This window comes from Falco peregrinus, chromosome 8, assembly GCF_023634155.1.
Source record: "Falco peregrinus isolate bFalPer1 chromosome 8, bFalPer1.pri, whole genome shotgun sequence".
Classification (NCBI taxonomy): Eukaryota; Metazoa; Chordata; class Aves; order Falconiformes; family Falconidae; genus Falco; species Falco peregrinus.
The window spans coordinates 35,614,054-35,637,018 of record NC_073728.1 but is presented as its reverse complement, the minus strand read 5'-3'; the positions used below and the strand labels follow the sequence as shown (position 1 = coordinate 35,637,018).

Below are 22,965 nucleotides of genomic sequence, written 5' to 3'. Positions count from 1 at the left end.
AACACATGCACACTGTGACCTTCTAGAAGCTTTATTTCTGAAAAGCAGCAAATGTTTGGGAAGTCAGTGGGACAGTTCCTGACCTGGCAGAAATTATTTTAATTTCAATACAAGAAGTGGAGCCAATAATTCTTACCAGCTGGGAATCTGCCCACTTATTCTTTCTAAACCATACCTCAAGTAAGTGGTTTGAGGAAAAAGGGTATAGTACTCTCGTATCCAGGTATTCAAGAAAACCTTCTTAAAAAGTCTGTCCTAATTTGAAATTATTCTGTCAGAGCCAAAACCAAGACATGAAGGGTTGGAGAGAATATATGTATGTAAAAGACTTAAACTAATGATAAAGGTATTTCTTGAAATCCTTCTCCTACTTTTAAACTCCTTTCAGTCCACCTGACAGTTCAACAATCTTACACACACACACACACACACAAAAAAAAAAAAAGAGGGTGGATGGATGGAGAAACCTTTTAAATGCATAATACTGAGGCAAGGAAAATATGGCTTGTTCAGTATTAACTTGACAAATTCATGCTCTTGTCATTTAAATGATTGTACCTTTCCAGTGTCTAGCTTGCTGGACCCTGAGAAACAGTAGTGAGGAAGGATTGTAACAATGATGCTCATCTCTCTCGAATTATTTTTCTGAGTAAATGAATGATTTCAATGAAATCCAGATAAGGATGAATCTGCTCACTTGAATCACCTGTTTCACAGCCAATGAACTTCCATGTGAAACAGTGCTTACCCTCCTTGGTTGCCATGTATTGATCTAAAACATCTTCCCTGAGCTTTCTCTCTCCTTTTCCTCCTACAGGCAAAAGGTTAGAGTTAGATAATAGTATTAATTTTCCAGACATCTGCACATGTTTTAATAGCCTTTAGAAAATTTGAAATGGTTTCTGTTTGACCACCACAGGGCTAAAATGCCATTAAGACTTAGATTGTAGCAATACATAGCAATCATAGCCCCATAGTTCAACCTGGCAATAAAAAAGCTAATTTATTTTATCGAAGATTTAAATTAATGTGATGAACTCCTCTCTCAACAGGAGCTGTAACACCACTCTTATGAAAATACCATGCCCTTGCATATTTTCAAAACCACATAAAACGCTTGTAGCAGACCCTGTGCATATATTTTTTCCTGTGTGCTTTTTGAGTGTTTGCATGTGTATGTGTATTCACATAATACTACTTATCATTCCTGAGACTATTTTGGGTTTTTTCTGTCATATGTTCATTCTTAACCTCATTTTTTTCTATCATCTGGCTCAGAGACTCAGCAGGAAGGAAGTAATTAATAGATCCAGGGCAGTTTCCAGTGTTAGCATTTTTTTTTACCACCCTGAGAACTGGAATTTTCTTGTGGGCAAAAATTACTACTCGTTAGGTAAATTGAGTCTAAAATAGCTTTTAAAATAGACATATGCAGTTAGTAAGGATATTTTTGAAAATCTGTGAAAGAAATACTTAGAGCTCAAACAGTTTTCATTTCCAACTATATGCTAGAGGAAAGCTTCAGCTTATCCCATTATAAAGTGATAAAGCAGCATTTGATGGCAGCAGCTTCTGTGATAAAATGATCATGGCAGCACTGAGAACGAATCTAATAAGGGAATTGATCTGTAGATTCCAATTCTGTAAGAGCCAACATCGATCAACATAAATGTCAATAACAAGATCGTACTGAGGTCTGCCTAATTTCTTCAGATGATTTTGGGGCATAGTCAGAAAGTGAATGTGAAAATGAATTTTAAACTGTAGGAATCGCAAAGACAAAGACCAAAATTATGTTGTGCTACCAGGAATATCGCAGACTGTCATAGTATTAACAATTTAGAAGCGTGTTGAAATTAGTGGGTAGCATTTAATCAGATAATGATTGATAATGCAATGCCTGATGTGTGAGACTGAAACGTCAGTACTTTTCATTTGTGTTTTCATGCTAAAGCATTTCTTAAATACAGTGAAATGAAACACAGCCCACCTTTTTACTGCTAAAGCATTAACAGTATGTGTAGGGCATGCCATAAAAGATTAATGGTGGTGTTCTTCCTTGTCACAGGAGTTCTGTATAAAGTTGTTTCCTAGACTGATTCTGACCATGCTGAAATGTTAAGAAAAAATGGTTTTCTTTGTGAACTATGTAACAAGAGGCGGCCTTGAGATGGGTAGGATTCTGCCTTTCACTCTTGATGTTCCCATAATTCATAGCACCTACAAATTTAGCAAATTTAGGACTCATTTAGCAAAATGGAATTAATGTATTAATTAGTATTAGATCAATAGGAAGGTATTTACAAAATGCACTTACTGTTTTGTACCAAATTAATAGGAAAGAAAATACAAGTATGTACTTAGTAAGAGGCTCAACTGCAATACTGTTCTCACAAAATTGCTGTTTTACCATACTGCAAGGAGTCTTCCACGAGCAAGCTCATTGAAAACATTTATTTCATTAATTATTTACATTCTGACTAGCTGATTACTGGGTCATTGATGTAAACTGTTGACTTTACAGTAATTACAAACCACAGGGAACTTTATACATACATTTTCCTAAGAAATTAAATTAGCTCATTTTATTATTACTGCAATATTTACAGACTCCTACCGTAGTGCTATTAAAATGAGAACTAATACTTTGGAGTCTCAGAGCTTGAAAACACTGATAGAGTTATAAAATGAAAACTAGGATCAGAGAGGATTACTTTGTGTCTTTCAATGTAACTTATTTAAAGCAGTTTATAAAAATTAATAAAACTAAGGGATTTGAAACAGGAGTAATTTTAGGCTTACATTAATGTTGTCAACTCTCTGAAGAGTACAGTGGGATTATGTTATTTATGTTTATGCATCAAATATCTGCTTTACACCTCCCAATTTAAACCCTGGGATATAAGTTGCCAACCTTCTGAGTTACTTTGGAATCTAATTCACTGTTTTTTGCCATCTCTGTATGACTCGATAATAGCAGAGAGCAGCAAGCCTGGCAAATCTGAAGCAGACACAAATGAAACCTTTGGTTTATTTTTTGTGCTGGATTTGCCTTGTTAACAGGATTTTCTGATACAGTTTTAGCACCCTAATCTTCCATACAAATGTTTGTAATATCATACCCTTGTACTTTTTCTTGGATGTTGTCAGTTAAGTCTCAGTAAATTCGCCTGGAGGATTTGCCAGCAAAACTGGCAAACCACTATTAACACTGGGTTTGAATCTGAAGTCTGGTGTCTTCTGCAGCACCGGACTTCTAGGGTTTTTAGCAAAGTCAGCCTAGTAGGAGAGTAAAACAACAAAAACAAATGGAAAATAGCAAATTAGAACTGTCATGGAAGTATTTTTATTAGATTAATGAAAGATCCAAATCCACTTGACTTGAAATTTCTGGAATAGCTGGAAACTTCCTTTTTTTGTATTACAAGCTGATTTAGCTTACTGAAATGTATTTTACATTTAATCCTTTAATACTCATTTTATGTATAACTTCCTCCTGTTACCACTGAGCAGTACTGCATGTTTGTGATAGTTTCCTGTATTTTCCACAGCTGTAGGTAAGACCAATAAATTAACAATCTCCAACTACTTGCTCATACCACTGTAAGAGTTATCCTGAGATTCACTTACTGTGTTTTAACCCCCGCCTCCCACCAAAAATAAATACAACCAGCAATAGTGGTAAGTCTCCTGCGATACAGCTGTTGAGAACCCTAGCAGCAACATAGGAGCAAACTGATTGTAGTTAACCTGTTGGACAGACCTTAAAGAAGAACAGAATATTAAACATGAAAGACAACCTACATGTTCATACTAAATACAGTGGGGTATAAGACTTCTGAGTTGCTTTGCCTGTTCCAGCCTGAGCTGTGTAATGTTTCATGTTACACACTTTTGCCAAATATCAAGTATCTTCATTAGCAGCTTGATCTGTTGGAGATGGTGCCTCTAGCAAGAGAGAAATAGAAAAAGTAGCTTAGTGTGATGAATTAGCTTTACAATCAGAAGTTATATGTTCTTGCCTGCACCGAGGTGTATTAATAGCTTCTAGAGGCCTTAGAAGTGATGAGCATATAATTGTTTTGGGTAAGGGAGGAGTATTTTAAATGGTCAGAGTTCAAAAAGCTCATCCTAGATGTGATTAATTCATAGCTGCACTCTGCTTCTGATGGATATGACAGTTATGGATGAACAAGGGAACAGGAAAGTGAGATGGGTCAGGTAATGGGGGAAAAAAGTCTGCTAGAAGGAGCTCTGGCCTTTCATGAGCCTCTGTCACACCTGTAGGGACATCACCATATCAGCACTCTTCCTGTGTTGTACATTTTTTGGTACATTTTTTGAACATTTTTGGTGGAGTTACTAAGGCTTAACTCATTTAGTACAACAAGGGTAGAATTAGTAGTGATGTTGTGATGTTCCTGACTGTGGACTTGAGGGAAATCTTTACGCAGAGAATTATTAAAAATGAGTGGCGTGAAGGCTGCAGAAAAGGTATTCCCTGCCAGTCCAGTTACAGTTGTGGGGTTATAGAGGGAGCTGTCCAGAGTATACCTGCTCAGGTTTGTCATGCTGCAGGTAACAGCAACGATGGGAGGAGGCCACACGCACCAAACGAACATTACAGCTCTGGCACAGAGCACCAGGATGAAAATGTTGTCTTAGAACCTAGAGAGAGAATTTCTTTCTTGTGAGTGATGGACTTCGGCTCATGTGAGAAAAGGAAAGCCAATTGATTTAATAGCAATTAACTCATCCAATATTGGAAAGCCGCGTACAGTTTGGCATAATTCATTGACAATTGTTCTGGCGATGCTGCAGGCCATTAGACGTTTCAAAAAGGAGATGGGAACTGATAGATATTCTGCACAGATACAGTCAAGAGGCATAATCGTTAGGGGAGTCTCCCTGTAATATTGCCTCACGCCAGCAGGTAGTAGCCTTCTTTTATCTTCCTAGAAAGCCTTAATAAGGATGCTGCTGGGGGGAGGGGGAATGGACCTCCTATTTGATGGATTGGTTATCCGCCTGCCAGATAATTGTATTTCCTATTGCACTTGATGTAATAGGTTTCCACCTAAATTATCAATTACTTTCGGGGGTTTTGGGGTTTGGGTTTTTTTTAATGGGAATTACGGGAGTTAATCTTGACATTGAGCCACAAAGGGCATGGCCTTTTCTGTATCGATCTCACAGGTGAAGGAGGAGTCAGAGGCAGCCACAGAGAGGCCCCTTCTGCTCTGCCCTGGCCTCCCTGCCTCTCAGAACCCACTTACTGTAGAGGCACAGATCCAGGCTAGCTAAGATGCTATGAACTTTTTAGTGCACCCCTGCCCCGGCAGTACTTAGTACAGGATAATCTCTAAGCAAGTTGGCCCAGCCCATGCTGTATTCACTTCCATAAGGGTTTTCTTTTCAGCAGTCCAGTGCCTCTGATGGTTTCCTGTGTTCAGAGGGTCCCAGGCATTCCCCACCATGTGCAAATATTGCTCAGTTTCCCCTTATTATATAGGGCACCAGCAAGTGGGGCAGATGACTTGGATTTATAGTTGTAACTCCTTAGTTTCATATTTAAGTATTTATTTAAATTGATGTGATCCTTTCTGTGGAAGTCATTCTGTGCTGTGGTCTACCTGTTGTTGCATTGCATCACGATAGCATCAACAGTGGTTTTAATATTGTACAATATTCAAGGCGGCAGTAACTCCTTGAGGTAGTTATGTGACTGTCATATGAAAGTAACCATGAAGGATGCAGTACGTTTTGCATATCTGAGAAGAAATCAGAGTCAAGATACATAATTAGCACAATCTGTTACTTGGTTTTAAATGGACCATTAGTGAGGTTCTTTAACAAATAGTAGAGTTTTTCCCATTATTGAGTTGGAAAATGGAGACGGAAAAAGAAAAAAAAATAAATGAAAGAAAAGCAATTTTCTTATCATTTTTCTTTTGTAATTGGATTACTTGCTTCAGTGCTGTGTGACTATATTTAATTAATGATCTCAAACTTTGTTATGCTGTTTATTAATGCTACTCATTGTGCTGGCCATGTGTCTGTTAATTTGCATATGGGGGGGTAGGAAATATTCTGAATGTGATGATCTCTTGTTTGATACAGAAATGTAATCACATTATACATCTTGAGAACACACTTTCCTTCTTTGTTAATCATTTTAGTGCTGATTCACCTTTGTTGTTACAGTTTTATAGAGTCATAGAGTCTAACACTGGGACAGATGATTCAAACACAGCATGACCCATGTGCAGCTCAGCCCTTCTGGTCCTCGAGCCAGTGTGGAGGGACCCCTGTAACTCCGAGCTGTTTACATCATGCTCTGCTGGGCTACGTCTTACCACTCACCAAGAATTATTTCTGGTTTCTGCCTGCTCCAGTTGGGCTGAACTCTGCTTTTAATGTCTGATGTGAACAATAACAGCAGCATGCTAAATTCCATCAGATGACATTATAGGGGTATATTTAGTTTCCTTTATTGAGATGTGTATATATTCCCATTTAAGTAATGAAGTATTTAAAATGCCTTGCTGGAAAAATGGGAAGATAATTTTACAACTTTAAAACTCCTATCATACTATTTATAGGATATTTATTTCTGGTATAATGTTCATCCATCTCAGGTGTCCCCAGTCATCATCTCTAATCCAAAGATCTGGCTATAGTAACTTCTGCTAAAATATTTCTGGAAGATAATCAGGTGACTGGTTTCACTGGAGAAAGTAATTAATTCCTCTGCAAAGACCAAGTACACCACGTGTTTATAACTCCTGGTTCTGAAAACAGTGGAATCCTCCTGGTGGTTCAGCATTGCAGTTGGAATTATTGTCAAGAATAACGTGTACTAAGTCAGTAAATCTGTGAGTTTGGGAAGGCATTTTACCTGGAGCTTAAATCTTGAACAAGCACCTGACAGTAGCTCTAGTAATAACACTTCAAAAAGTGTGTGCTGAGTAACTAGGCGATAGGCATTACTGATGTTAAAAAACACATAGCCTGGATGTAATTAATATTTATAATGAAAAGTGTCTTGGATACTGAGTGCTTGTAGCATTTTAATCTGTTCAACAATATATTGGACAAAATATGTTTATACAGGCTATTGATCGTTGAAAATATTTTCCATAATCTGTCTGCAACAGAATACCTCCTGAAGAAACCTGGATGAATATGTAACTCTTGAGGAATTCGTCCCAAATTTCTAATTAGTAGTTTTTTTTTAAAAATTGCTAGATTGTCTGAGATAGATGCCTGAAGCACAGCACGCAGATAACAGAGGCTGTAGGAATGGCCGCCTGCTTTGTTCTCTAGGAGATGAATTTCTGCAGTGGGTACCAAGAAAGTGGGCTGGGGAGTAGCTGGACATAAGATACTGTGTGATTGATGTTTCAGGTCCCTGCAGAGAACTGTCTTGCCATTACTACTGCTGCACAGGGTGGAAGGGCTTTTGTGACTGCAGATTCTTTTTCCCTCTTTGACCAGAGTTTTTGAATGGACAGGGCGATGGGCCACTCACACAACCTCAACAAGTCTGCATGGTTTGCGTCCTTCACAGGGTCTCCCTGGCAAAGCACCTTGGCAGGGTCTGCACCATTTGTTCCTCCAAGCTGAGTGCCCCAGTGCTGAGGAAGGGGTAGATGTGGTCTCACAGGTTGTGAGTCTGGAGGATTGATGGGAAAATGAAAAAGAGCCTGATCCAAAGTCCTTCTGGTTGAGGGAGGCTGGTGGTAGTTTAAGTCCTTTCTCATTAATTTCAATGGACTGTGAGTCAGATCCATACTGCCTGTTACATGATATGTTGGTCCAGTGACTGAGGAGACTGCAGATATTTCTTCTTTTGAAGTCTTCGGCCAAGGCATGCACATAAATCAGGGATTTTATTGAAACTGCAATTAAAACAAATCAGGCTTAATGCACACTGAAAGCCTTAGTAATTAGTATACAGGTGAACATGGAGGAAAAGGCACAAGCTTAGCCATCCTTCCAGGCAAAACTGAAAAAAGAACTGTGTATATAATCGAACAGCATGTGAATATTAATGCACAAAATCCTCTGAGTCCCTAGTTCCCTGATGCAATTATTTTCTATTCACATTAATTGTTCCTAACAGATGACATTAATGACTTTGAGTTAAAATGTGTGCAAAGGAGGCCTTCAGCAGATCAATGCTGTTTAAAAATAGGGTCACTTTTGCAATCATTCACTCAAGGTGTAACAGCTCGTAAATAAAACAACATTTACATGTTGATTGATTTATAAATGTTAATTTTGTAGTTCATTTTTATGCTTTTTTCCTGAAACCTGTCAAACTCTATGGATAATGCTGAGACTCGTGTTCATTTGTCATTGTTGCGTGTGAAGTAATGATAAGTTGCAAAACAGAGACTAGGAGAAAAAGTAGAGTTTGTTTTGGATGAAGAATGATCTGTTCTGCAGACAGGAAATCCTGGGCAAAGTAAGCACAAAAAGCAACACTTCAAATTAGAACAAATCCTCTTTTACCTCGGGGCCTTCATTTCCCTTGAAATTTAACAGCAGAGTTAGGAATTTTAAAAATGCTGATCTACTGCATATTTGACAAATGCTTATGCTTTGCTCATTCCCTTCTGCCCCCCTCCCCCAGAAACTCCATTCACGCATCTTAGACCTCTCATCTGGGGATTTGCTTTCAGAAGTAGAAAGAAACAGAAGCCTGATGCAATCTCGAACTGCTGATGCTCAGATTCACGTGAGTTTTTGTGCTGTCCTTGTACCCCTCATTTGGAACCCTCCTTTTTACTTCTGAAGTCTGATGTCAGGGATGAGCCATAAAGCTGATCCCTGAATTGAAACACTGTTGAGGCAGATAACAATACTTCTTCTTCCTTCTGTTCTCTGAAATTCAATATTGTGTCCTCAGTGGATATAGTAAGCAGATAGTGTCACTCTGTGCAAAAAAGCGTAAATCTTAGCAATGTCCCCAGTATACCTTTTTGGGTATTGATTACATCTCAGAATCTCTGAGAAATGGTCAAGGAGCTTTTTATTAAAGCCCATACACCGTATTATTCATCCTACTTTTATGATATATTATGTATGAACTTTTAAAAATTCATGGGCTCTGCATTTTTATTTTTTTTTTCAGATGGGGTTAGCTTTGTGCTTATTTGGCAAAACATTAGCCAGTGTGGCTTTCAAGTTTCATTGTCAAAGAGCAAAGTAGCTTAAAAAACAAAAGCCACGTAAAGATAGAGGGAAACAAAGAGGACAAGAACAGAACATTGAACCTGTGTGTGTCTTTGATCTTGAAGTATAGTAGTGTCAACAAAAATGTAATCTTCTTTAGAATACATACTTTCATGAAAAGGCATTGTTTCAGAGCTTCACAGAAAGTCTAACGACCCCTTGCATTATATGTAATTAAGCCTTCAGGTTAGGTTTTTCTAGTGCAGAGTTTTGTGTCTTTAATAGTCTGATTCTTTTAATTTTCTGTGATTTCTAGCAAAAATTATGTATTTAAATTTTAATACTGCATTCAGGCCTTTTTACTCTGATTTCTTTAATGGTAATGACTTAAGAGTCATGATTACAAAAAATGAAAATTTCAGCATGTCAGTTAATAGACCCATATGCAAGTTAAATATATTTAATTAATGCATTATAAACACATGATTCAAAGTACTTTCTCAGATAATTTAGAGAATGAAGGCAAATTGCAGGAGATAATTCTGCTTGCTCTTTAGCGGTCTGAATGCAATCTAGAAGTTGGGTAGATATCCTACTTCAGAATCTGTACTGACATGGTAGGGTTTGCACACTTTCTCGTCTCTCAAACGATAAAGATGACTACAGTAATTTACTGTCCTTTCGTTTTCCTTATCTATCTCCATTTCTCCCATTGCTAAAACTGTGGGACCAAATGCCTTTCTCCTCTCTTTAAGTACAAAGGAAACAACGTGAGGCGATGAAAGGCTCTCAGAGTAGCTGAAGATGACAGGAAGGGAAGGCAGTACTTGTCACTCTGCTGTGATCTCCTCTTTTCTCCTACAGGAGATTGTTGTAGGAATCTTATTTTATAGGCCTCTTCCCTTAAACACCATGATGACTGGGACACAGCCTAGTATAAAGAGCAGAAATTTGACATGACGTGTTTTTCCAATGCTACAGCTGAAAGGCAACAAAATAGCCAGAACAAGCAGATGCTGTCATTGGCCTCTGCACAGTCAAACTTACAGGGAATGACGCAGACATAGCTGAGGAAGCTGATGAGAGAGGGTCTCCCATGGGAACCATGATGTCAGAAATAGAGTAATTTGTCTTAACAAAGCGAGGTAGTCTGTTTCAGAGCCAAAAACATAGGCATCAGCCTGCCTCTGATGCTGAAAGATGTATTCTTCCCAGAGCCAGTGGATTTGAAGTCTTTTCCTCCTACAACCATTTGACTTCCTAGGAGAACATGTACCAATAACTCCCAGAGGTGAAATGTGCTCCTGCTACCTCAAAATGATTTTCCCATTCATAGGTTTTGCCTGTGACAGAGAATAATGATTTGCCCTGTAGTTACGTTTGTCAAAAACAGAACATTATTATGTCAGTTGAGCAATGAACAGCTGTACTGATGAACTCCTCAGCAGTAAAAATTCTGCTCTCTCCCATTTAACTGAAAAAAGGTTCAACCCTAGTAGTAATAAATGGGAGGACATGGGGAAAGAAATGGAAGAAATTAGCAGGAGGCCAACAAACATGTTACTGTATGAGAAGTGCCTACAAACTGGGCATTTTCCCAGAGATTTGCATGAAGAAGCTGTGTCTACTGCATATACAGTTTTGATAATTGTTTTGTGGATTTAATAACTTTAGATTTCTTGTGTCTTTCTCCATATAAAGGTAAAATTTTCGTCTAAGCAAAATTAATCTGGGGTATATCTATGCACAAAAATCAATAAATATTAATTGAGCTTGCCTTAATGAAATACAAAGCAAAGTTTTATGAGAGTCATGGAATCATAGAATCGTTTAGGTTGGAAAAGATCCGTAAGATTGTCGAGTCCGGCCATTAACCCAAAACTGCCAAGTCCACCAACAAACCATGTCCCTACGTGCCACATCTACACATATTTTAAATATCTCCAGGGATGGTGACTCAACTACTTCCCTGGACAGCCTGTTCGAGTGCTTGACAACTCTTTCAGGGAAGAAATTTTTCCTGATACCCAATCTAAACCTCCCAGAGTGCAATTTGAGGCCATTTCCTCTTGTCCTGTCGCTTGTTACTTGGGAGAAGAGACCAACACCCAACTCGCTGCAACCTCCTTTCAAGTAGTCATGTCACCCTGTCTGCCGTTCCTGGTAATTAAAAAGATGTCTGATTCTGTAAGGGAACTGGAGAATAGCATAACAGAATGGTGTAAGCACTTAACATTAAAGAAGCTCTAACACTGTTAGGCACAAGAGTATTAGTTTGAAAACAAATTAAAGGCATCCTAGATACTCCTACAGAGGTTTAATATTTTACCTAAAGTGCTATCTGCTCTTCATTACTCTCTTCCTCAAAGCTGGCACTTAGTCACAGTCAGCTGAAATTGCATTTGGAGAGGGGCGATAACTACACAAGTACTAAAGGCAGCCATAAAGTGTCAATAAATTGCATAAGCAAGAGGCTTCAGCTGTCTGCGAGCGACACAAAGATGGATTGTCCTACGTCAGAGAGTTTCTTAGACAAAGCTTTGAACTAGATAGGAAACCAAAATTAGACTGTAATGGAGAGATTCCATTCTCAGTGGACATTCTGGTTGGGATACTAAATTAATTTACCTTGTCCAGGGTGTACAGCCTCATCTGTTACATTGTGGGCCTATAATGCAGTTGTCAAGATGTACTTGTATTCTTATAACTTTGTTTTCTGTATCTTACTGGAGCCCGCTGCTTATGTACAAAGCATAATTCAAATAGACTCAGAATAATCTTTAGCAAAAGAAGAGCAGAGTACTGGTTTGAGAATAAAGAAAACATGGAGGATGGTGGATTTGCCCCCCAACAAATGAAAATATTAGCAATTTTTAATTTACTTCTCTGTATTAAATTCCCCAGATGCTAGTGGCATAACAGGAAGGTGTAAGTAGCTTAATTGCTTATCTTTGTCCTTCTTAATCAAGGGGAAGTTAAATGATCTTTTTCCACCCATAAGATATTTCTCTTTCTTCTCATATTTTAGGAATGCCAGCAGAATGTGAAATCCAGTATACCCGTCTTGAAATGCCAGAGTCAATTAAATATGACAGGTCCTATCCGCCTGTATCCCCGGAGCAGCTGCAGTAGCAGTGAACTCTCCCTCTCAAGTGCTTGCAGTGAATATTCCAGTGGTTCCTCATACACTTGGAATGATGGAAAGATATGCAGCAAAAGGGTAAATCGAATGAATTTTCTTCATTTATTAGCTTAACTTAATTCGAAACAAGATTAACTGAAAAGCTGCCTATTTCCGATTTTTTTTTCACTTTCCTTTTCCTATTTAAACAGTTGTCACTAAACTCAGTAAGGGTTCTCTTCCCTATGTCTCCCTCCCTCTCACTCTCCCCCCTTTTAACTTTTTTTAACAATTCCATTATCACTCAAATTTGCTCAGTTTCCTCATTTATTCTGACATTTATTCTGTCTTTCACAGTCCAAATTATTTCTCTTCTTTATCTTAATCCTTCCATTCATATTGTTCTTCCTACAGGTTTCAAATGCACTGCAGCCTTCACACCACTATGAAATCCTTTATTAAAAAAGAACGTTGCTATTAATAGCAGTGGATGAAATGTAATGTCCTATGCAACTCGTGTATCTCTTTACTAAAATGGTGACACATTTTTATTAACAGCACTTGTAAGTAATGTGTGAGTTTCATTTTGTTTTAACAGTTATCCGTGAGCTGGGATAAAAGAGTAAGCATTGGTTCTTCGCTCCCGAGCAACCTCTCAAGTCCTGCAGATGATCTACCTCCAACTCGTATAAAGGAAAACCATATCTTAGAAGGGCTAAAAAAATTACAGAAGCAAAAAGTATTACTTGAATCACCTTCAGTAATATCAAAGTGGGGTTACAAAGACTGTATGAACTCTAATGAAGGAATATATTCCCCTGGAGTTAAATGTGGCAGCCATAATGAACAGACTCATTGTAAGCCCATGGAAATAGGAAGTATTTGCATTGAACATAGCAAAACTTTCTCTTACGATTCAGATTTGCATGATGATGCAGATGATGACTCTTCATCCTTACTGTTGCTGCAGGAAGCACCAAGCAAAGACTGCAGGACCTGCTGTAACAAATTAACTCACAGTGTTTCTGACAGTCTCTTTGACTGGGATCCTAATAGGAAACACTTGCCAGAAAGAAGTTCATATTTTAATTCGAAGGAAAGACCTGAAAAATTGACTAGTTTTGTCAGCGGATTTCAGGCAGAATTAAAATCATGCACCAGAGCAAAGCTGCCTGAGTTAGAGTTAAATCAAAGCCATGCTAATATAGGCTGGAAGGACCTTAATTTTCAGCTTTCAGACACTGATGACAATGAAGTGTTGGATGAATTGCATATAGAAAGCAGTGATGAGAAAAGTCCATCAGATTTATTAGCAACTCCTTTTACTGAGAAGTACACAAAGACATCTGACGTGCTCAAAGTCATGGAGAATTCTCAGTTTGTATCTACTGACAAAGAGGAAAACCAGACATCTTCTCACTCAGACATTAGGCCAAAGACATGTAATTTCATTAAACAACAAAAGGTTATAAAAAAGACCTCTTCTGAAGAGTGCATTACGGTAATATTTGATGCTGAGGATGGTGAGCCTATTGAATTCAGCTCACATCAAACTGGAGTTGTCACTGTAACAAGAAATGAAATTTCAATCAACCAGCCACAAACTGCATCCAGTGCAGAATATACTGAACTTATACCTCAGGGAATAACTGACTTGCTGACGGAAACCAGTGCTAGAAACTACACTGCTTTAGAAAGACCTGAAGATGAAACCGAGAAAAAGGTTCTTGAAGATAATACAGGGAAGAAAAATACAGTTGTCCCCATGACCTGCAGTGAATCTTCACGCTGTGGAAAAGTGACACTGCAAAATACTCCACGACAAAAACTAGTGAAGCCAGTGTATGATGTGTCATACAAGGCAAATTCAAGCTCCACTGCACATGCAGGAATCAATCAAAAGCCAAACTTGACTAAAATACCCAGCAGAGGTAAATTTTCTCCACAAAAAATTGCAGTGACGGAGAGCAAGGAGACACCTGTAGCTCAATCAGTGGGCCCTGCAACCCTTGAAAAATCACCTGCTCTGCCACCTGTAAAGCTTTCAAGATTCAAAAAGGCACAAAGTCCACCTCGTAACTTTGACTCAAAAGCTGACTTTCAGGTTCCAAAGCCCCCTGTCTGCCCTCTGCCTGGCTTGAAACGTCCAGGCAGAGGCGATGGGCCAAAGTGTCCAAAGAGCCAGAGTCCAGCATCACCACTGTTGCCTCAGCACCTTATAGAGCCTAGTGACTATGGAGAACCCCCAACCAGAGACTTCCATTGTGATTTAGCAACTGTAGAAGCCCGATCACCATCCCCACCCATTCCTCCAGGCAGGTCAACATCCCTGTTGATTCGGCCTAATTATGCTTATTCACCACCTGTAGCAGTAAAGTTAGGAGGAGCTGGTCCCAGTGAAAATGCAAAAAATGTACTGAAATCATCACCGTTAAAAGGAACTGTGAACTCTGGCTTTCATAATCAATCTAGTCATGAAATGCAAGCAAAAAATATATCTTCTGGGGCCAAAATTGAATTATCTTACCTTCAAGAAAATGCAGAAGCAATTATGCAAAATAAATGTGTATCTCAGCAACCCCATAGTGCATGCCAAGGACTTTCCAAAGTTTCTGTGAAGCAAGTCTGCCCAAAAAGCCCTAATCAGCTGGGTCTCCACAGGAATCATGAATTTTCCAACACAGATTTTCAAACAACCAGGTCCTTTTCTCTGGGTTGTCCGTCATTGGAAACCACTTCATCACAAGATGCATATTCCAGCAAAAAAGATATTTCCAGTGACAGTGGGGTAGATCAGCCACAAAAGATGCCAAGCATTCTCCCCACAACTCCTCAGTGTCATACAACAAGCACAAGTGAGCCGTTACTATCTCAGGTGAACAATTCCCCATTGTCAACACTGATTCATGGTACTGATGCTCCACATGCTACCCAAAACTCTAATGAGAAAGGAATGAAAACCCGTCTCCCTGTAGGCCTGAAATTATTTGTCAAATCTCCCCAACTTCTCCGAAAGAGCTCTACTGTACCAGGGAAGCAGGAAAAAGACAGTATAAATGCAGCTTCCAAAAGTAACGTGAGTTCAAGTAAGTACAGGCAAAATGAATCTATATGCATAACCTCCCGAAGTGCAATGGATGCTGAATTAAAAGACTCTAAGTCTGATACTGAAATCAAAAATCATCTTACTGTGGGACTTGGTATGGATACAGCGTCACCTCATTCACATGAAAACTGCAGCTTGGTGGTAGACAGAGTAGATGGATTAGAAAACAGATTAGTTAAGAGATCTGTTTCTTCTAGCAACAAGTCTCACTTGAAACCAGCTCTGGGCATGAATGGAGCAAAAGCTCGTAGTCAGAGTTTTAGCATTCATACAGGGGAAAAGGCATCTACCCCCGTGACAGAAGGTCTTGGAAAAGTACGAACTCAGATTATTACAAACACTTCTGATAGAGGAAATTCTTTAACAAGGCAGAACTCAGCCATGGAAGGACTTCAAATCAAAGCCGTTCCTGGGTCAGCAGTGACACCAGAGACTCTTTCATATACTCCTAAAACCACAGAGAATTCTTATTCTAGACAAGGTTCTCTTGGAAATATGAGCAGTTGCAATAGCCAGCATGGAAGCCCGAGCAAATTGCCCTTCAGATCATCTCCAAAAGCAGACTCGTTTCATAACACTTCAAGATGTGATGGTAACAAACCATTTTCTCAGAAAGATGCACGCAGTCTATCTGTCCAGAGTGAGAAAAGCACTGAAAGTTTTAAACATGAAGCTGTAAGTAAAAAAAGTGTTCTGCCAGCAGAATTGGAGTTAGAAGCGTCAGCTACTGTATCCTCCAAACAAATTTCATCATTTCAAAGCTCAGATGGAATAAAATGTCCTCATAAACTCGAAGTGACAAAGTCACGTAGACAGCAAATGTCTTTAAAATTAGCGGAAACCTCTGAGAAGGTTACCCATGTTTTGAGTTCACCGGCTCTGCAACCTACAATAGAGGAGAAAGTCATGTTATGCATCCAAGAAAATGTGCAAAAGGGTCAGGGACAAACCAAATCTCCCACTGTGGAGACTAAGCAAAAGACTGGGCCTTCTATAGCTAGTTGGTTTGGCTTTCGAAAGAGCAAGCTCCCAGCACTGAGTAGCAGGAAAGCTGATGTTCCTAAAACAAAGGTAGAAAAAAAAGATGTAAAAGTTTCAGGATTTGGAATTAAGCAGGCAAAATTAGAGAGAAGAAAAGAAAAAAAGAAAACTGAACAACACTGTGAAATAGAAAATGAAATTAACAGGAAAACAGACAACAGTGACATTTTAGCTGATGTCATGGAGAGCAAAATTACGAAACCTTCACAAGACATGCCTGGTGAGATTGAGTGTGAACAAGTCAAAGGTTCCGCCACGGCTACATACTCACCAAAAGACAGTTTTATGAAAGAGCTTTTAAACAGGTAAAACTCTGGAAAGCAATTTGAGATACGTTGTTGTACACTGTAGCTTTACAGATGCTGAGATGCTAAGTTCAATGTATGTTCCTTTTAGACTAAATGCATAGTAGCAGTCAGTAGGTACACAGCCAGAACTTTAATCTCTACATGAAAAAAACATTAATAATGAAATTATAATTTTGTTTGTGTTACTTTGTTAACCAAACCAATCATCTTTGAAATGAAAGAATGGCAAGTTACATCCAAGTTGATAGAAATTCAAATGATTCCAGAAATCAAGAATCTAGGCAGATGGTGTGTAAAGATAGAGGATAATTAGGTACATGTTTTAATGTATTCCTTCTTCATGTATGGTTACCAGCAAACATGTATTTGCTAACTAGTCAGTATTAATTACATTTCTAGCTACTGCAATTTAGTCACAGAACTTAGCAATTGCTATACTGTGTTTTCACGTTTGCCCCACAGCAGTCCCAAATATAATATAAATCATTATATGTGAAAGGCTAAATTGATATACTACCTGAAATTGCAAGTGACAGATTTGATCAAGGCTAGTTAGAAACATTTATCACTCAAAGGTCTAGAGACAGAAAGATACAGAGAGGTTACTTTAAACATTAAAGGAATGGGAAAGTAGAGTGATTGAAGAAGGGCAATGTAATTTATCAGAGGAATCACTCTCTACCTGCAGAGTTGATAAGAAAGCAGCTCAGCAGACAGAAAGTGGATCAAATAATGTTTCCTACAGGAGTGTGTCGAAGGGCAGCTCCCAGGGCTCCTCTCTTCACAGCAACTCTATCAGCGCTCAAGGAAACCACAAGAAAAACAGCAACACAAAAGCTGATATGGAAATGCAGAATCAGACCCTGGTAAGTGCTTTAGTACATGAAAACATTATTACCTTTTTTTTAACTTTTGGATGAGTTCCTTATTGCCAGTACAGACAAACAGGATAATAACTGTTTATATATGATAGAAAGATTTTGTGTAGCTGGAGAATTGTGAATTAATACAAAGGTTGGCATCTTGACTATAGGCCAGAATATACAGCTAGTCATGAAGATCCTGCTGCTTCTGCTGAAAATTCAGTTCCAGTGGAGATATATGTACAATGATGCTATAATCATACTGTAGTAGAGTGAAATAACAGGATCCTTTTTTGGTTGGAATTTTTTTTTTTTCAGTTTTTCCCCTTTCCCTGAAAATTGCATGCCAGTGTTGAACATTCCTCTGAACATTATAGAAGTCATTAAGCCTAAAAAGTGCACTGCATATAGCGAAAAGGTGAAGTATTTGACCATGTTTGGGAATATTTGTCACTTAAGAGGGAGTCTCAAAGCAAAAGCATCCATTTGACCCACATTTCTCTTTGTACCATGGAAAATCTCCCTGTTAATGCCCTGTAGTTCATTTTATGCTTCAATAAGGTACTAACTATACCTGATACTTTAATTTACCCAGAGAGCAGGAATGTTGCAGTTTAGAAGAAAAATTATTTTCTATTAGTGGCTAGATTCTGGTTCTTGAAAGCTGCGAATGGCTAACTTTTATGCATCAAGAAGTGGATGCACAGAGTCTAGGATTGCAGCCTGAACTCAGATAATGGGTGCCCTTCCTTGTGAAGCATCTAATAATTAAGCGTAGAATTTACTTAGCAATTTCATGCCCAGAAAGGACCTTTCCCATGATGTTTTAAAGTACAAGCACCAGGAGAACAGAGATGCTTTAACTCGATGAGCATTCTTTTCTCATTCCTGATAGCTGTCTTGACAGTATTATTATGACAGTTATTAACAATGATCAAAATTTTCACAAAATAGTCTGAAAACTTATGCCAAATATAATACTAAACATGAAGTTAAGGCTATTATTTTTGTTGTTCTGATAAAACTGAGTTCTTGAGGTACAGGACATTCAACAATTTCATCTGAGAGAATTTCAAATACAAATTCTTTGGGATGTGTTTCAAGGGTAAAACAAATTTCAAAAAGCTTCATAATGGAACTGGAAAAACTCTTAGCTTAGTACTGGCATTTAGGATACATAAGGTTAAAGTATCCCACACAGTTTCAACTTCAGGCATATGTTTTTTTTACTTTAATGCAGATGCCTTTCCTAAGAACATCTGCAAGGTCATTTTTTAAAACTTACGGGAAACATATGCAGAATGAATGTGTTTGAAAACTTTTTCCTCCTGACTCCTGTGGTATCATCTCTTCTTTGAAAATGTAGATGTCTCCCGCATTATAAAACCACAAATTATAAGCATATCTAAGGCTGTCCTTGTAGTGTCACTGAAAGGAAAGAGAGAGAATGAAAGTCTGGAAATGTGCAATATGCAGGAAATTCAATCCAACTGATCTAGAACTTTGATAGCAAAGCAGAGCCCCTTATCAGAGCCACTCAGTTTAACTGTGCCCCATTTAATATGGTCCTGACAGCTTAGGGTATATCTTCACTGTACAGAAGTACAAAAATCTCTACACGTTGCTTCTATGATTTCTTTCTAACTTATTATTTTCTAATGCTGCAATAATTTGTTGTGCTTTTTGTCTGTCATTTTGTCATTCTAAATGCAGCAATAATAGTCATTTACGACTTTAAGTCTGTCTTCAAGAAACACACTTTGTTTTATGGGGGAACTACGAAGATTGTCCTTAATATACATAAATAATGGAGAAATGCTAAGCATACCATTTAGTTTTTAAGGACATGTTAGTCATGGGGAAAAGGCATTACCTGTCCTATACCATGCACACTTTTTTTTTGCTGGATATCGATGTATTTTTTGTATTGTTTTTGAAGATTAAGTTACATTATATGCTTCATCTTTTTGAGTTTCATACTGTATTTTTTGTGGCACTTAATTCCTGAAAGAAATATCTAGTGCCAAAAGACTGAGGGCATCTAGAATAACAGTATTAAAAATGTGCTTACAGTTCTTAATGCCAGCATATGAAAGAGATATACCTTAAGATTCCACAGTATGTGATATTTCATCTTGTCCTCCAAACTTCTACAAGAAAAACAATGGAAATTCTTTAAACTCGGAGTTCACGCATCTTATTACCATCATTTCCAGTTATTCTTTGGTGTCTGCTGACTTTGAAGCAGATTGCAAAGGGCTGGGAGATAGCCGTGACTGAAAACAGTTGCATGCAATGGAATGGCCTGTTGTGTGGGTTTTTGCTTGTAAAAAGACAAAATGAATGCTTTGGAGAAAACAGTGTAAAGCTTTTGAAAAGCCCTAAACTGTGACGATTTCTTTTCTTTTTGGAACAATGCAAAGTGCATTCAGTCATATGGGTTCAATGTGGAGGCTGCTGTATTTCAAAACTGCATAGCATATATATCCTGCTGCTTTAAATCCTGGCCATAACATTTTTTAACATTAATTTTCTAGCAGGTTTTTCCTTTCAAACCTATTTAATTTTTGATGATAAAATCTCTTCTCGTATGATGTGCCAGGTAAAGACTTGGGGCACTATTATGCCATAACATATGCACCAATTACCTCTGAATTCTGTTCATGCAAAGAATGTTATTGCTTGACTGCCACTGAATGTATGGAAAAAGCAATGTTTCACCAATGGCAGCCTTGTGCATTCACCTTCAGAGGGATACGCTTCCCGTTAGTGTTCATCAAAAAAGCACTTTGCTCTAAAGGCCAGCCAACAGAAATACATAATCCTTTAGCCCACACCAAGGATATTCCACATTCTCCAGTACTTTTTCATGTCCTTGGCTGGATTTTAAGGTGAGATACAATCATTTTTGTGCTGCACTGCTTCATTTCATCTTTGTGATTTTATTACAGCCCACAATAATTTAGAAAAGCCATGGGCTTTACTTTGTGAGGTGGAAGTGTGGCACCAAAATCAAGACACCAGGAGTTTTGTATAGTGTTGTCTGTCTGCAGTCTGTGTGTTTGGGGAATACCCAGAGATCTATCCTAATATTGTGAAATGTCACATCAGCTGCGAGCCCCAGACCGCCATGCAGTCTGCAAATGTGAGAAATTGTTCTACCCGTAATTCAGTGCCAAATGATCACATACTTTCCTCTTCATTTTCCATAGCCTGAAGGGTGTCATTTCAGAAGAAGAAATGATGAATCAAATCTCTGGGATTAACAGATTATAAATGCACTTTTATAAATACAGAGAGCGAGTCTTTCATGCCTTGCTGAGACTAGTCACAAGAGGTCAATAGGGCTACTTGCATAAACCAGACAAGCAGAATATATACTATGATCAAAGATATGTCATGCAAACGATGATAAATACTACTGGTTTAGATTACAGAGCATATTTAATGTTATTGTGTATGTGGTGTAAGTAGTTTAAAACAGCAGGGAGTGATTAACAAATAATTTAAGATCTCTGAGATATTGAAAGTAATTTTTTCTGCAGTGCTGGCTTTCCTCCTCTCATCACCCTGAAAGTGTCTTCATTCCAGTTTGATTTATATAGCCTGGCAGAAAAATATGTCCCTGGATCTGAATTATGGCCACTGATGGCATGTAATGGAGGGGGTTTTCACTGTATGGTTGGAAGATACTCAGATTATATATACACTTGGGAAACAGGAGCGCAGAAGAACAGAGCAAAAATATGCCTTCATCTGAAAAACAGAGTATCTAGGGGATTTGAATAACACATACTTGAATAGTATGTACAGGCTCTTAGTGTGCACTGCATTCTTAAATGATTTTTTTCTCTCTTTTTAGCTAATCAATGCTTTTAAGCAGAGGTGGAAACAAAACCACCAACGTTCAGTGAGAGAGATACCACATAACACATTAAGTTCACATTTTTCTTAGCATAAACTCTGAAATACAGTATTTCTAGAGAGAAATAAATACAAGGTCAGGAGAACTGAGCATAATTTTGTAACATTTTTTTTTAATGCAGAAAAAGACTTTACTTTTTGAGGAATTGTATCTTCCAATGGTATTTTTTGACTGCTACATATTGTGACTTCGAATTAAGTTAAAGTTGTTATCCTCAGATACTGTGCATAGAATGAGACAGGCTATATACTTGCACTCTTAGCTGCCCTATAACTTTACTGGGGTTTATTTCTGAAAAGATACTCTGTAGTTATCATGAAGCAATGTAAACAGAGTCACAGATGTTCTTCACTTTTGTTGTTGTACTATGTACAGGCTAAAGTAGTCACAGAAAACCTGCAAGAGGAAGAGGAGGACACCATGACAAGGACTACATGTCAGAGTCATGTGATAGGTACAAATTATATTTTACACTGGATTTTATTGCTGTCAGCTCTTGGAAAAAAACATGTTTAATTCTCATTACTTTATTTGTTTGCCCACCTAATGTCAGCTTTGGCATTCGTTTAGCTCTGTTCCTGGATAGCCAGATTTCACCATCTATGTAAAAGATTAATATATACCATTACCAATTGTGGATCAGTCCAATGCTTGATGAGGGGCTTTGGAATCTGGCTGTAAAAGATCTTTCAGCCTCCAAATCTAGTGGGTTACATATAGTTGCTGAACTCGAGGGTTGCTGTGCATGATACTTCAGTGTGAATAATACTGATATACTGTAACTTTGTCATCTGGCCTTGAATTAGTGAAATTCAGAATAAAATTCTGAATAGCAGAATAATTACTGCCTTAAAGTAAACCAGAAGGAGTAGCAAACCAAATGTCTGTTCGGAAGATGTTAAAGCTGTTACTGAAAATAAAGCTGCCTTTGCTCTACACTTTTCAGGAGGGTAGCACCATCTGTCCTGCTTCTTGATTGGCGTGTACTAATTTTTAACCTCGGTACTTGTTAAAATATCTAATAGGCAACGGAGGACTAAACAGAAGTCTGTTTGGGGCCTGTATTAGAGCAGTATGTCACCAGTGTATGGAACTGACTCTGAACAAAAAGGACTCTGCTTTAGCAAGTCTGCTTTGCGGGCAGAGACTGCAGCAATAGTTACATCTGATTCAGTGTTTTAAGGACACTGTAACTGGTTTTCCTAGCCAGAAGCACTTTCATTTCATTAATGCTGTCAGCCTGGCAAGTAGGGCTGAGCAGAGGTATCGTGTAGAAACACATTTCTCTGTGGGGTAGTAGGAAAATGTTTGCATGCTTTATTGACTTTACATCCTTTTCAGTCCCTGATTCAGCCAAGTAAACTCTGCCTCTCTTACTTGCAGAAAAGATCCATATACTTTTCCCTTTCTAAGAACTCAGC

At 38.2% G+C, this 22,965-nt stretch overlaps 1 protein-coding gene across 10 annotated transcripts in view; it reads left to right on the top strand.

Moving 5' to 3' along the window:
• NCKAP5 (NCK associated protein 5) overlaps positions 1–22,965 on the top strand; it is a 245,870-nt gene that overhangs the window by 169,920 nt on the left and 52,985 nt on the right. For 8 of the 10 annotated variants that reach the window (XR_008748414.1, XR_008748415.1, XM_055812073.1 and 5 more), the window contains 5 exons: positions 8,639–8,743; positions 12,209–12,400; positions 12,900–16,753; positions 17,445–17,622; positions 21,920–21,998. Coding sequence is in view for 8 of the 10 variants with exons in the window: in XM_055812073.1 (XP_055668048.1) it covers positions 8,639–8,743; positions 12,209–12,400; positions 12,900–16,753; positions 17,445–17,622; positions 21,920–21,998 (4,408 nt within the window). In the remaining 2 variants the exon portion in view is untranslated. The remainder of the gene's footprint in view (positions 1–8,638; positions 8,744–12,208; positions 12,401–12,899; positions 16,754–17,444; positions 17,623–21,919; positions 21,999–22,965) is intronic. The other 2 variants (XM_055812075.1, XM_055812079.1) reach the window with 2 other exon arrangements.